This window comes from Penaeus monodon, chromosome 44, assembly GCF_015228065.2.
Source record: "Penaeus monodon isolate SGIC_2016 chromosome 44, NSTDA_Pmon_1, whole genome shotgun sequence".
Lineage (NCBI taxonomy): Eukaryota > Metazoa > Arthropoda > Malacostraca > Decapoda > Penaeidae > Penaeus > Penaeus monodon.
Window position 1 is genome coordinate 2,373,886 of NC_051429.1, and position 14,744 is coordinate 2,388,629.

General features: G+C 53.5%; 1 protein-coding gene across 1 annotated transcript; it reads left to right on the top strand.

The window, feature by feature from the left end:
• The first annotated feature begins 6,841 nt into the window (after window positions 1-6,841).
• LOC119568508 (basic salivary proline-rich protein 1-like) lies at window positions 6,842-10,293 on the top strand. Its single transcript, XM_037917046.1, has 6 exons — window positions 6,842-6,941; window positions 8,593-8,695; window positions 8,842-9,203; window positions 9,363-9,427; window positions 9,837-9,967; window positions 10,167-10,293. Exons 1-6 carry the CDS (start codon window positions 6,842-6,844, stop codon window positions 10,291-10,293), a joined length of 888 nt encoding a protein of 295 aa, XP_037772974.1.
• Window positions 10,294-14,744: the final 4,451 nt, after the last annotated feature.

The window sequence follows — 14,744 nt, forward strand, 5'->3', positions numbered from 1 at the left end:
CCTTGCTTGCTTGTTTGGGTTTCAAATTTTCTGGCTTCGCCCGGGCCTTTCCTTAGGGGCCCGGGCCCTGTGTCGCTTTTTATGGCTGTCTCTTTTGTTGGCTGACACTCGGTCTTACCTGGGGGTGGGATTGCCAGCAGGCGCTCCTGTACCGTGTGTGGCTCTCGCTAATTCTTTCCCACACGACGCTGTGTTCTGGGGGGTTTGTTTTTGGGAATTGCGTGTGCACGCATTCCCCAAGAAATTCCATGGGGCGTTCGGCTCCCCGCAATGCATGAAACACCTCTCTTCACGTTGTTTGTAAAATCTGCCATGCCAGGGGTACCTGGGCTTTCTGTGCAGAATGACTTCGTACCTCTTTTTGTTTTTTTCAAGGTGCCAGTTTTTTCATACCTGTGGCATCTGATACCACTGGCCGGGGGGAAATTCTCTTTTCCTCTCTGAAGCTCGGAGGAAGGATTGCCGTCACCGTACACTTCCCCCTAAAAATTTTCGGCTCTGATGTTTATCATGGTTTAGGGGCTACCCCGGCCGATTTCGCTAATCTGCAGCAAGCTCTTGCCTCTGTCCCTATAGGGCCCGGGGAACCCGTTTATGATATTTTCTACCCTGAGAAAGAATCCCTGTGCTATGTGGGGATGGTTGTCAGGAGGAAATTTTGTCAAGGGGTGAGCGCTGCTAAAGACATCGGGGGCCCCCCTTTGGATCTGTGAAAACCATTTCCCTTTCCCCCTCACGGACGCGGGGCTAGTGCCCCCTGATGAACTGCCTCTCCCTTTCGAAAAGCGTTGTCTTTTACCCTCGGGGAAATTTGGGCATCCCTTGCTGCGAACCCCGCCCTGCAGTGTGGGTAAAGGGGATCGACCGTCCCCTTTAAAATATGTTCTGCCCCCCGGAGGGATGATGGTTGAATGACCCCTGGGTTTCTGTTTGGGCTAGGCTACAATATTCTTCTTTTTGCTTGCCAGTCTCAGCCGAGAACTCTATCGGTTTTCCCCACGGGGGAGCTTCGAAAAGTGGGGTTGGGGTAGTCCATGCCTTGGGCATAGCGGTTTTTTGGCTGAGGGCGTTTCCCCTGGCGTGTGAACAGCCAGGAGTTTTTTTGAAATGCAAACATTCCTGGCGGGCTCGTTATCTTGTTCTGGGCTCTGCCTTTTTTTGTGTCTTAGGCTTGTTTCCGGGGAGCCTGTGACCTTTGATAAGTTGTGCTGCTGTTAATCAATTCGTGAGGCAAGGGGAAAAGGGTTTTGTCTCAACTGGGGGTTGAGACCTTCGCCCCCTCGGGCCCCAGAATGCCCCGGGCAGCTTCGTTTGGACTTCTCCATGGGTCTTTTATTTTCTTTTAAGCCAATCAGAGCGAGGGGGGCATATCTACAAGGGGCCGACAGCAGTACATAGAATATCTTAGTATCGGTCGGGCCCCCTATGCGCCCTTTCCCTCATTGCTCTCATACAGACAGTCTTGCCTTTGTTGGGTCAAGCGTACTGGACCCCCTGGCGGGGAAGGGTCCTCTTCCTTACCCCAAGGTAGGGGTAGCCCGGGGCCCCCCCAAATCTTCCCCGATTTTCAGACTTGTGCCTTGAACTCCGTCTAGGCCATGGTTTTTGGTTTTGGCTGCAGAGTCTTTAGTCTTCCGCAACACTCCTCGGATCCAATCCAAAAACGCTGGGCTTTGTTTGGGCAGTGTGGTCCGGGGAAGTAGCAAGATCGCCCTGAATGGGAATATCTTGCACCCCACTGGGAGGTTTTTTGAGGAACGACATTAGTTTTAAAAAAGGGCGGACTGAGACCCCACCCTGGGCGTTCCTTTTTCTAGGGGAAATGCTGTGATGGTGCCTTGGATTTGACTTGGCTGTCTTTTCCCTAAAGAGTCACCTACCCAAAGCCAAGAGTTTACCTCAAATTCCTTTTTGGTCGGTCTCCTGAAGGGGCGAGGATTTCCCAATTCAAAAGCCTTTTCCAGGTCGGATATACCATAGAGGCCCGTTTTTTTTGTGCTAAAGAGCGTGGCATGCTGTGCGCTCTCTCATACCCCCGGGGAACCCCGTGGGGGTGTTCGTGTGGGGGTCCCTTTTCCTTGGAGCCGGGTTTCAGTACCATCCTCTCGCTCTTGGGGCCGACAGCGGGGGAAAAAAGATGGGGCAATCTTCCCCGTTCCTTTGGTTTGGGGATGCAACTTGGTCCCCTTCCCTCTGGGTAAGGGGAATTTTCCTAGATTTGTTGAGGGTTGCAAAATGAAACTCCCTACCTCCCAGGCGGAATATAGGGTACGAGACCCCGTCTCGCCCGGGCTGATTTTGAAAACCCTGGTTTTATAGCATCTCTTATTTTCCCTCAAGAAAAAAAAATCTGATTTTTGGGGTTTGGGCTCCCCCTTCTCTATATGGAAAGTCTGTCGGTGTAGCGTTTTTTCTTGCCCTCATTTCGGCGGGCAGCTGTCGCTACTCTTCTCGCAGAGAACTCTTGCGCCAGTCTTTGGCCTCTGCCGGGGGGGTCGTGGTGTTTGCTTCCGGGCTGAGGGGGCGGGTGGCTCGCTTGCCCTTCCCATACTCTGAGAGGGGGTACGGTGTCAAAAACTCACACCATTCCGCCATTTTTCCCTGCCTCACTCTCGGCGTTTCCTTGGCCTCCCTGACAAGGTTTGGGGGTTCTTTCCCTTGGGAAATTTTTTCGGCACATATTTACCCTGTGGTTGACCTCCTAATCTCATCTTTGAAGTACCGGGCGCCCTTGAAACCCCGGGACCCAGCCGATTTTTTGGGTAGGTCATGGGGCCTGCCTCTCAGGGCATTTACAATCTGCTTTACCCTTTCCCAAACTTTTCGCTCTGTTGGGTTCTTTTCTTCTCAGACGGGGGGCCAAGGCGCTCGGGAAGGGCTGGGCCCTACCCCTAGGTTTTATAGTCCCAAAAGGGTCCTATGCGCTCATCGACCGCCACCCAAATCCTCTCCACCAAGGCAGTGGCCCAGGGTGGGTCTAGGACCCCCCTCCTCTCACAGCTTTGGCTCCTGCTTTTTGGGGAAAAGCGTCTCGGGAATGTCTCAGCACGTTGGCTTGTATGGCCAGCCGCTCTGGTGCCCTGCGGGACCCAGGAGGGGGTGGTGTGCATTGAAGTCTCCCCTATGATCATGGGTCGTGTGCTGCGGAAGCACATACCTGCGAGTCTAAGCTCTAAGTGGGGCCGGGTTGTACACATTGACATTTCGGGGGTCCCCCCGGCAGTTGATCTCGACGGAAAAGAGATTCAACACTTCTCCCCGTGCGGTGCATCGGCTTTTGCGGGGGAGAATTGTTGTTTTGACCAGGGTCATCGGGCCCTTTTTTTGCCATGGGAACGGGGGCAGCGCGTAGACGTGATACCCAAAGCAACAGCTTCCGCTGAAAAATTCTCCTGGGCATGACGATGAAATGCTCCTTGACGCACTATTGCGTGAGGATGGCACTCCTTTAGGAAACCCAAGATTTCCACTGCAGAATACTTGTTTGCGTGCCATATGTTACTAATTATTTTACATCAGAGACTCGTCTATTGGGTTGACTTTTGGTCTAAAAAACCCTTTGTAGATCCCCCTGTTTGGGGGGTCCCTTTGGGCTGTTGCTATCCCGGATCCACTGGGGGTGGAGACCCTTTGGTACTTGACTTTTCGTTTTTGGTTTTTTTCTCGGGCCCAGCTGTTTCTGTGCATTGGCGGGCCTTGCCTGGGCGCTCGCTTCTTCTGTTTTCGGCTTGTGGCACTATCACCGGGTTACTCTCCCGTGAGGGCATGCCGGGGTTGGGAGTGGGGAGGGAGTCCACCTGGGGTGGGGGAGAGGATTGGGCTGATTGGCCCTCTCCATTTTCCCTTCCCTTTATGTTTTTTCACATCTGTTTGAATTCGTCATGGCACGTCGACTCCTTTCCCCCTCTTCCGGGTCCGGGACAAGGATTGCCACTGCTGTGACTACATAGTGATCAATCGACATGCCCCCCCTCGTTGAAAAACATGGTTCTGGTCGGGGGAGGCCGTGGGTGCTTTTAAAACCTTTTTTTCCTGGGGTTTTCCTCTGCACTTGCTTTACTTGGGGAACTCCTATTGTAAAGATCTCCGTTTCGGCGGGGCGCTTCTTCCTTTAGGAGGTCGGGAAGCCTTTTCGTTTTTGTTCCTCCCCAACTAGGTGCCGGGGGGGGCGGGAAAAGTCGGGTCGCTTTCTTAGAAAATTCTTGCCATTTGAGGGCCGCCTCTTTCCTACAGACAAGCCAGCTCCAGGCGTGATGCCTCTTGGCACAGTTGGCTTTGGCTGTTGTGTCCTTCTTTTTTTTCTTTATGTCTTATGCAGGTGAAGTACCCCATTACCCAATCGGGGGTGAGGTTGGGTACCTTCATGTCCCCGGGACTTGCTGTTGGAGTCCCCCCTTCGCAATGGGGAACCCTCCACGCCTGTGGGGGTGATGCATCACCTCCACTCTATAACTGGAACCCAATAGCCCACTTGACCCCTTTTTTCCTGGGGATTCAGTGGTGGGGGCTTTCCTCCCATCTTTAGCTCCTTTGTTTCCTCAGAAAAAAGGTGGCCTGATTTTTGGGGCATGATATCATGCCCTATCTCGCGCCCCCCGGATCGACAGCCGGGTTTTTGCGCTCCTCCCAACCCCTTACCATTTGGTGGGGCATTGTCGAACCCTTGGGTTTGACTGGATCTTAAATTGCGGGAAACGCTTGGGGGCCCAGCTCGCCATCAGAGTCGGTCTCCGGCCTCGGCCGTTTGGTCCGCCCTTGGGTTTTTTTGTGGCTTGCTCGGGGAGGCCCAGCTGTTTCGGCTGTTCAGCGGGTGCTTCTGACGTCAGGGGGGTCTCTGAGGGGGGCTCAAGCCTTTCCCGGGTCGGGGTGCTGGCCTGGAGGGGCAGCACAGGGCCATTGTTGGACTTGGGGTGAACAACTGTTGTACATGTTTTTTCGTCTTGTCCACATTTTGGCAGCAGGCTGACAGTGTCTCCGTGCGGGGGGGTTTTTTTTTGCCACCCAGGGGCACGAAAAGTTTCAGGGTGGCGCCGTATCTGGCCTTGCACGGTCGTCAACAAAAGGGTCTGTCTGTGGGGGTTTTTGGGGTTTTTGATTTTCATATATTTGGGCAGTGCTTCTCCACTCACGCCCCCACCACCAGGGAGCCCCAACAAGGGAAGCTGAGTGCTAGAACCAATGTCTAACCACAGGGTGATGAGGGGGTATCGCGCCAATTACCTTTTTGCAGGGGTACCACGGACGGGGGGGGGACCAGGGCAGCTGACTGCTTGACCCTACCCCCCCGGGGAGCCCCACCGATTGCCCTCCCGGGCCGGGATCAGGCCGCCTGTCTTACAAATAGGGAAAAAAGGGCTGTTGCTAGCCCAGGCATACTCGTGCACGGCATCGTAAACCTCCAACCCCCGTCTCCCAGCCAAAGGGGCCACGCATGGCAAAACACGTGGTAGGTTTCAACCTCGGGGAGTATCCCAAGGGATGCCCTTCCACTTACGGACATCATTGAGGGAAACACTTCTGCTCCTCCCTCAGTGGGGGGGGAGCTTTTTTCCTTTTCCAGGCAGTTCCTCCCCACTCCTAAAGGGGGGACCTGTACCCTTTTTAAAAGTAACCCCTCTTTTCTTGAAACCCCCAAAAGGTTGTTTCATTTCATTGAGAAAAAGGGGGGGGTCCGCACCTTTTCCTGTCATTTTCTTCTCCCTGAAACCCCGGCCCAGACTGTTTCACCACATGAGGGAGAGATTAACTTTTTTGCCGGGATTTCCTATGGCGAAGGGTTTTTTTAAGGTAAATCCCTTTTCTCTCTAAAACTCCAAAGGGATGTTTCCTCATGAGAGAAGGGGGTCCTTTCCCGTTCCAGTAAGCTCCTTTGTCCCTCAACCCAACCACAGACTGTTTTTCATCACAGGGGGGGAAGGACTACTTTTTTCCGGGCAGTTTTTTGCAAGGGGTTTTTACTGAATCCCTCTTCTCTCTGAACCCCCAAGTTTCACCTCAGTGAGAGTAAGGGGACCTGTCCCTTTTCCTAAGTTCCTTCTCCCTGAAATGCCCCGCAACTATTTCTCACATTTGGGGGAGAGAGACTAATTTTTACCCGGTTATTTCCCCTTCACGGGACGGGAACTTGATTTCTGTCTAGCAGCTCTATTGGCAGAACTGGTAGGCCGCCCGGGGGGGCTCTACCTCCTATCGCCCTATTCAAAAGAAAAAGAGTGGCATCATCAGATGGTCTCCCCAGCCCAGCCCCTGCAAAAATGGCAACTCTATCACCCCGTAAGCGGGCCCTTCAAAGGGCCCCCCCAAACCAAACCCCCCCCTGCGGGGGAAAAAAGGCTCCCCGCCCGGCACGCGCCCGAAGATGGGGTCCATTCACCAAAGGTTGCCAGAGTTTCCTAATGCCGAAATTCGTATGGGAAAAGGAGGCTAGGGGGGCACAAGCTACATGCAACACATAGCTCGTGGCTCAACAGGGGGGGGGCGCGTCACCCCGGTAACGCGGAGGCCGACCCCGGATGAGGGGACCGGGGCGGTGCATCTCTTTAATATGCCATGAAAAAGCCCACTCGGGGGGATCTGGTGCCCTTTTTTGGCTTCTCGCTCCACCCCTGGCCCCGTCCCCCCCTTTGCCGAACCGATCCTCCCTTCTCTCTAAATCCCCAAATTAAGGGACCGTTTTACCGCAGGGAGAGAGGGGAGAGAGGAGAGGAATTTCCTTCCTTCAGCTGCTTTGTCCTTCCTTTTTCTAAACCCACCTTTCTCTTTGCCGCCCGTAGCTCTTTGCACCCACTGCGTTTTTTGGACATTTTTTTTTTTGCACGTGGCATTGCACGTGCCCGGGGAAATGGGGGCTACCACGGGTGATTGGAGCGTACAGGGGCTTCTTCGTCTGGGGTCTCACCCCAACCGACGGCCCTTCTTCTATGTCCGAGGCGTCGAAACGCGTTAGTTTGAGAAAAGCGGTCGATGACGCTCTTCGCCGGTCAAAGAGCGTTCATCGACACGTTTCTCACCATAACGCGTCTACGAGCTCTGGGAAAAGCAACAACCGTCGGGGGGTTAGCCCGAGACGAAAAAATGCCCGTTACCTCCAATCCCCAGTGGTGGCCGCATTACCGCGTCACGTGCAATGCCCCGTGACAAAAAAAATCGTCCACACGCCAGGGGGTGCCTAAAAGACCATCGACGTCAAAGAGAAAAGGGTGGGTTAGAAAGGAAGGACACACACTAAGAAAAGGACTCTCTCTCCTCTCCTCCCCCCCTCTCCCGCGGTAAAACGGGCCTTAAATTGGACGTTCAGAGAAGGGAGGGTCGGGTTTCCCGGGAAGGGGGGTGGACGGGGCGCAGCGGGGGGGCCGGCAACGCCAAAAAATCCCATGATCCCTCATCGTGTGGGTTTTGCATGGGCATTAAAGAGATGCACCCCGCCGGGCCCCATGCAATCTCGGCCTCGGGTCTTCCGCGTTACCGGGCGGGGACCCCCCCTTGTTTTTGCCCAAAGCTAGTGCTTGCATGTACTTCGTCCCTCCTAGCCTACCTTTTCCCAACAATTTTCGGGGATTAATAAATCTGTGCCACCTTCGGTGAACTGGACCCCATCTTGGGCCGTCTCGGACGTGGGGGGACCTTTACCCCCGCAGGGGGGGGTTGTTGGGGGCCTTAGAAGCCCGCTTTCGTGTCATAGGTTTGCCATTCTTTTGCTAGGACTGGTCGGAGACCATCTGATGATGCCCTCTTTTTCTTTCCAATGGGGATAGGCGTAAAGCCCCCTGTCAGCCTTCACCCGGTTTTTGCCTATAGCGCCTAGACAGAACTCAGTTCCCGTCCTGTGAAGAAGTACCTGGGTAAAAGTTTGTCTCCCCTCCCTCACTTGATAAAAAGTCGGGGTTGCATTTCAAGGGGTGAAAAACTTACTGGAACAGGTAAGGTCCCCCTACTCTCACGATTTTAAATTTGGGTTTTTCGGAGAAAAGGGATTCACGTTAAAACCCTCTCAAAAAAACGCCTGGAAAAAAGTCACTCCTCTCCCCCCCTGTGATGAAAAAAGTCTGTGGTTGGCTGTTTTCGGGGAAAAAGGGGCTTACTAACGGTAAAGGCCCCCCTTTTCTCACTGGGTGAAAAATCCTTTGGTTTTAAGAGAAAAGGTTTACCTAAAACCCTTCGCCATAGGAACCCCCTGGAAAAAAGTTATTTCTCTCCCCCACTGTGGTAAATCTGTGGGGCCCGGGTGTTTTCAGAGGGGTGAAGAAAGACAGGGCGGGGCAGGACCCCCCTCTTTTTTCATGAATGAAAAACCTTTTGGGGGTTTCAAAAAAGAGGGATTCACTTAAAAAGGGTACGGTCCCCCGAGAGTGGGGGGAAATGCCCGGAAAAATAAAGAGCTCCCTTCCTCACTGGGGGGGCAGAAGTGTTCCCCTCAATAGTCCTGTAAATGGAAGGGCATCCCCCCCTGGGATACTCCCAAGGGTTCACCCCCACGTGTTTGCCATGCGTGGCACCCTTGTGACTGGGGGAACGGATCCCGAGGTTGAGCGATCCGTGCCGATACCCTGCGGCTAGCACCGCCTCTTTTGGGCCCCTATTCTGGGAAGACAGGCGGCCTGATCCAGGCCCGGGCCCGGTCAAACGGGTGGTCTCCCTCGGGGCTGGTCAAACATCATGCGCCGTTGGGCCCACACTGTCCGTGGTACCAGTCAACGTATTGGCTGCTATATCCACCATACCCCTTTTGCTTTAGACATTGGTTCTAGCACTCACTTCCCTTGTTGGACTCCGTGTGGGGGGGGCGGGTGGATGAGCCGCCAGTAATTTGGAAATAAAAAACCCAAAAACCCCCCCCGACAGACCTTTCGTTGCGACCCGTGCAAAGGGCCCCGACACGGCAGCCACCCGAAGCCCTTTCTGCCTCTGGTGGCAAAAGAAACCCCCCAAAAAGGACAGTATGCCGCTGCCAATGATGGACAAGACGGAAAAAACAGTACAAAAAATGTCTGTTCACCAGATTTTCCCAAAAGATGGGCTCTCGTGCTGGCCCCCCCAGGCCCGCCCCAACCAGGAAAGGCCTCTGACTCCCCCCCAACGACCCCCCTCTGAATCAAACACCACGAACCACCGAAAAAGCTGTGCTCCAGACAACCCCCAAACCGAAAGGGGCGGACCGCGGGCCCAGGCCGGAGACCGCTCGATGGGGAGTCTGGACCCCCAGGGTTTCCCCCAAATTTAAAATCCCATCAAACCCGAAGGCTTCGACAATTACCAAAGGTAAGGGGATTGGGGAAAGGGACCAAAACCGGCTTGACCGGGTTTCGCGAGATCAGGGGTGATCATCAGCCCAAAAGATCAGGGGCCCCCTTTGTTTCCTGCAGGAAAAAAGGATAAAAATGGAGGAAAACCTCCACCCCTGAAACCCGAGGAAAAGAGAGTCAAGATGGTGCTACTTGGCTTCTCATCTCATATGTGGAGGTGATAGCATCACACCCCCAGGTCGTGGACTTCCCCATTGTCGAAAGGGGAAAACTCCAACCAGGGAAGTCCCGGGGCCATGAAAGGTCCCCACCCCCACCTTGATCTGGGTAAAGGGGACCCTTCCCCCTCCAAGGCACTAAGAAGAAAAGAAGGAACAAAAGCCAAAAGTCCCCAACTGGCCAAAAGGCATCAGCCCGGAGCCTGGTTCCTGTCAGGAAAGAGGCGGCCCTCAAATGGCAAAAAGTTGCTAAGAAGGACCAGCTTTGTTCCTGCCCCCCCCGGACCTGTCTGGGGGGGGAACAAAAACGAAAAGGCTTCCCACCTCCTAAAAGGGAAAAAGTGCCCCCCACCGAAACCGGAGATCTTCGCATCAGATTCCCCCAAGTAAAACAAGTGCAGAGGAACCACAGGAAGAAGGTTCCACGCCCCAACGTCCCCCCCAGACCCCAAAACCATGTTCTTCAACGAGGGGGGCATGTCATCCTATCCTACTGGTCACAGCTGGGTATCCTTGTCCAGGCCAAGGGAAAGGCGATAAAGGGATCGACGTTGCCATGAGACATTCAAAAAACTGTGAAAGCTAAAGGGGAAAGGAAGATGAGAGGGGCCAATCAGCCCCAATCCCCTCCCTCACCCAGGTCGAAAACTCCCCCCCCCCTCCAACCCGGGTACCCTCACAGGCGAGCCTAAACCCGCTGATTCAGTGCCACAACCGTCAAAAAGCTGAGCCGCCCCGGCAAGCCGCCAAAGCCAGAAACACCTGGCCAGAGAAAAGCCAAACACGAAAGTCAAGCTACCAAAAACTCTCCACCCCCCATGATCCAGGGATAGCCAACACCGAAAGGGGACCCCCCAACAGGAGGGCCCCACAATGGGTTGTTAGACCAAATGTCAAACCGAATTAAAGATTCTCTGATGTAACTATCAATTAGTAAAATCATGGCACGCAAAACTAAGTATTTTGCAGTGGAAAATCTCTGGGTTCTCCCAAGGAGTCCATCCTCCAGCAATAGTGCGATAAAGGGGCATTGACATCGTCATGCTCCAGGAACTTTCACGAAACTGTTCCTTTCCGGGGATCACGTCTAAGCGCTGCCCCTTCCGATGGCAAAAGAGGCCTGATGAAACCCGGTCAAAAACAACAATTCCCTGCTCCGCTACCGATCACCGCACTGTGGAGAAGATGTTGAATCTCTTTTCCCTCGAGATTCAACTGGCCGGGGGACCCCTAAAAAAGTACAAAGTTACAACCGGGCCCCACTGTGTAGCTTAGACATCAGCCAGTATGTGCTTCCGCGAACGACCCTGATCATAGGGGGGGGACTTCATGCCACCACCCCATCCTGGGTCCCTGCGGGGACCAGATCGGGTGGCCCTCCTAGCCAACGTGCTTGAGACATTCCCCGAATCGCTCTCCTCAAACCCAGGAGCCAAAGCATGGAGAGGAGGGGTCCTAGACCTCCCCTGGCCCCTGCACTCTGGTGGGGGGTTGCTGCGTGTCGTGAGACCGTCCCTAGTGACCTTATGGGACTTCAACCCCCTGGGTAGTGGCCCGCCGTTTCCAGAGCCCTTGGCCCCCTGTCTGAGAACAATGAACCCACACAGAGCGAAAAATTTGGGAAATGCACAAGCCAACTTTAATGCCATTATTAGGGAGCCCACTGACCTCCCCCAAATCGGCCCGGGGCCCGGAGTTACAAAGGGCGCCCGTACTTCAATGTAATTTGGGGGTCAAACCCAGGGGAAATATTGCCCAAAATTCCGAAGGCAAAAACCCCCAAACCTTGTCAGGGATGCCAAGGGAAAATCCAGCAGAGTGAGGCAGGAAAAATGGCTGGAATGGTGTTGGGCTTTCGATACCGTCCACCCTCTCAGACATGGCAAGGGGCAGCGGCCACCCGCCCCTCAGCCCCGAGATGCAGCACCACACCCCCCCAGAGGGCCAAAAGCTGGCGCAAAGAGTTCTCTGCGAGAACGGTACGCAGTCTGCAGCCGAAGAGGGAAGACAAAACGCCTCAACCAAAAAGACTTGCTCAATCAAGAAAGGCAGCCGAACCCCATAACCAACTTTCTTTTTTCTGGGGAACTAAGAGATCATAAAAGCCTGTGCAAATCAGCCCCGGGGGAGACGGGTCTCGTACCCTATCATCTCCCCCTGGGGGTGGAGGTGACTTGCATTTCTGCAAATCATCAAAAAGTCCTAGGGAAAATTCCCCCCTCCCCCAAACTGGAAGAGGCACCATAGTTCGCATCCCTAAACCAAAGGGAAACCGGGGAATTTTGCCCCATCTTTCTCCTCGCTGTCGGCCAAGGTGCCGAGAGGATGGTACTGAACCGGGTCCCAAAGGAAACGGGACCCCCACGAACACCCCCCGGGTTCACCAGGGTAGAGCAGAGCGCCAGCATAGCCCCCTCTTTAGCACAAAAAACACGGGGACATCTATGTAGTATTCCTTGACCTGGAAAAAGGTTTCGTTGGCAAGTCCCTTGCCTTCGGAGGCCTGATCCAAAAAGGAATTAAAGGGAAGCTCTTGGCTTGGGTAGGTGACTACTTTAGGGAAAAAACACCGGTCAAATTCCAAATCACCTATCACAGCACTTGCACTAGAAAATGAAAGCCACGGTTGGGTTCTCAGTCCAGCCTTTTTAAAAACACTAATTTCCTGTATCCTCACATAAACCTCCCCGTGGGGTGCAAAATCATCTCCTATTCAACGATCTTGCTATCATCTCCCCTGGACCACACGCTAAAAAAAGCCCCCGTTTTCTGGCTTGGGATCCGAGAGTGTTTCGGCAGACCTAAGACTCTGCGCCCAAACCAAGCCCTGGCTCGAACAGAGAGTTCAAGCACTCTGAAAAACCGGGGAAAGGGCTTGGAGTGGGGCCCGGCTACCTCTACCTTGGGGGGGATAGACCGGGCCCCTCCTTCCCCCAGGAGGTCCGACCTCTTGACCGAAAAAAGGCAAGCTGTCTGTCATAAGCAATGGTGGAAAACGCATAGGGGGCCAAAACAGAGTACTAAAACATTCTATGTCATGCTGTCACCCATTGTAGACTATGTCCCTCCCTGATTGGCATTAAAAAAAATAAAACCCATTGGGGAAGTCCAAAAAGAAGCTCCAGGTCATTCTGGGTGCCCCGGGGGGGCGAAGGTCCCCAAACCCCCTATTAGACAAAACCCTTTTCCCTTGGCCTCACGAATTATCTAACAGCACACATTCTTATCAAAAGGGCTCCAGGCTCCCCCGAACAAACCCAAAACAAAATGGCCGCGCCCAAAAAGATAAAAAGCCGCCAGGAATTGTTTTTCATTGCAAACAAATCCGGCTGTCTCACACGCCGGGGGCAATACCCCCGCTCAAAAACCGCTACTGGCCAAGGGGATGGCTACCCCACCTGACTTTGTCGAAACTCCGCCGGGGCAAAACCTCGATAGAGTTCTCGGGCATGAGACGGCAAGAAAAAGAATGAATATTGTACCCTACCTAAAGGGGAAAACCAGGGGCATTGCAACATCACCCTCCGGGGGGCAAACATATTCCACGGGTGGGTCGGTCGATCCCTTGACCCCCAAATGCGGGGCCGGTTCGAGCAAAGGGGTCCCCAATATCCATGAGGGGACAACAACGCTTCTCGCACAGCAAGGCAGTTCTATCAAGGACACTGAGCCACGCGTCCGTGGGAAGGACCGTGGTATTACACGACCAAAGGGGCCCTCGACTGTCTTCAGCAGCGCTCACCCATTGACAAAAATCACCTCCTGACACCATCCCCACATAGCACAGGGATTCTTGCTCGGTGAAAAATTATCATAAAATGGTTCCGGCCATATGGATCAGAGGCAATGAGCTTGCGACAGATTTCCCAAAACGGCCGGGTAGCCCCCTAATCCATATTACATCACCGAAAAAATTTCTTAGGAGGGAAATGTACGGTACGCCCCAAATCCTTCCCCTGCGCTTCCCGAGAGGAAAAGAATTTCCCCTCGGCCACTGGTACTCAATGCCAGGGTATGAACACTGGCCTCCCCTGAAAAAAAACACAGAGTACCGATCTTCTGCACAGAATGCGCCCCAGGTTACCACTGCAGGGTTATACAAAACCAACGTGAAAAAGGTGTTGCTGCATTGCGGCGACCGAACGCCCCTGGTACTTACTTGGAGAATTGCGTGCACAGCAAATTCCAGACAAAACCCCACGAAAAAGCCCTCGTGCGGTAAAATTAGGGGAATGCAACCACGGGTACAGGGCCCTGCTGGCAATCCCCCCACGGTAAACCCGGTGTCAACCAACCAAAAGAGACAGCCTAAAGCTGCACAGCCGGCCCTAAGGGGCCCGGGGGAGCCGACTTCGAAATCTCAAGCCAAACAAGGTCAAGAGCGCCATCGAACGCTTTTTCTCGCACATAAAGGTTACACGCTCTCGGACTACAACAAGACCGTTAGTGTGAAGCGAGACGAAGGGTGCCGGGCATTCCAAAGACCCGCGAAAGTCGCATTAAAGAGCCCCCGTAAAAAAAACTTTTTTTCGAGGGAGAAATTTCCCTTTTCTTTTCACCCGGGCACCCTAAGAAAACCCAAAGGAACTTTAAGAGAGGGATTCGAATATCTGCAAAACCCCAATTTTTTATGATTTTCATCGATTTCAGGAAACCCACAGGAGTTTTGGGGAAACTCGAATAAAAATTCGAATAAAAAACCGAGATCTCAGAATGGTGGATCCATATTTTTTGTATGAAATTTTTTTTTATATTTTTTTAAAACTTTATCCCGTTAATTAATTCATACAAAATTGAGAAGTCGACTCTCGATCTCGATTGGCTTGATGGGCACAGGCAAAGGGTTTTAAGTCGAGAGTCCAGGCGATGGATCTCTACTTTTTTTTATTGAATTTTTTTTTATTTATATCTCGGAGGGGGAGCAAAAGTCGTCCAAAAGCCATGGGTGCCTATAAGGCTCATCGAACGGTCGAAAAGGGGTTTATCACAGGCTTTTTCTCGCACTAACCTGTCTGACGCAACTCGGAATGCAGAAACCCTTGGCCGTAACGAACGAAGGTCCCTACGCGTTCCAACGCCCGCGAAAGGCTGCATTAACGTGTCATATGTTTCCTACACGCCGTGGGTCTTTATGGGGTCATCGGGCGGGGCGGAGCGTTCATCGACACGGGTTTCTCCACATGCCTGTCGACGACGCTCTCGGACTAGCAAACAAGACCGCGGGGGGGTGTAAAGCGAGCGAAGGAGCCCGTACCCCAATGACCCGTGGGGGGAAAGGGGCCCC

What these genes read in the sequence shown, in the direction of transcription:
- LOC119568508 (XM_037917046.1), top strand. Translation starts at nt 6,842, where the DNA reads ATGGGGGCTACCACGGGTGATTGGAGCGTACAGGGGCTTCTTCGTCTG. An exon ending in AGGAAAAGAGAGTCAAGATG is followed by an intron (nt 9,428 to 9,836) that starts GTGCTACTTGGC and finishes TCTTCGCATCAG; the next exon opens with ATTCCCCCAAGTAAAACAAG. An exon ending in ATCCTACTGGTCACAGCTGG is followed by an intron (nt 9,968 to 10,166) that starts GTATCCTTGTCC and finishes CCGCTGATTCAG; the next exon opens with TGCCACAACCGTCAAAAAGC.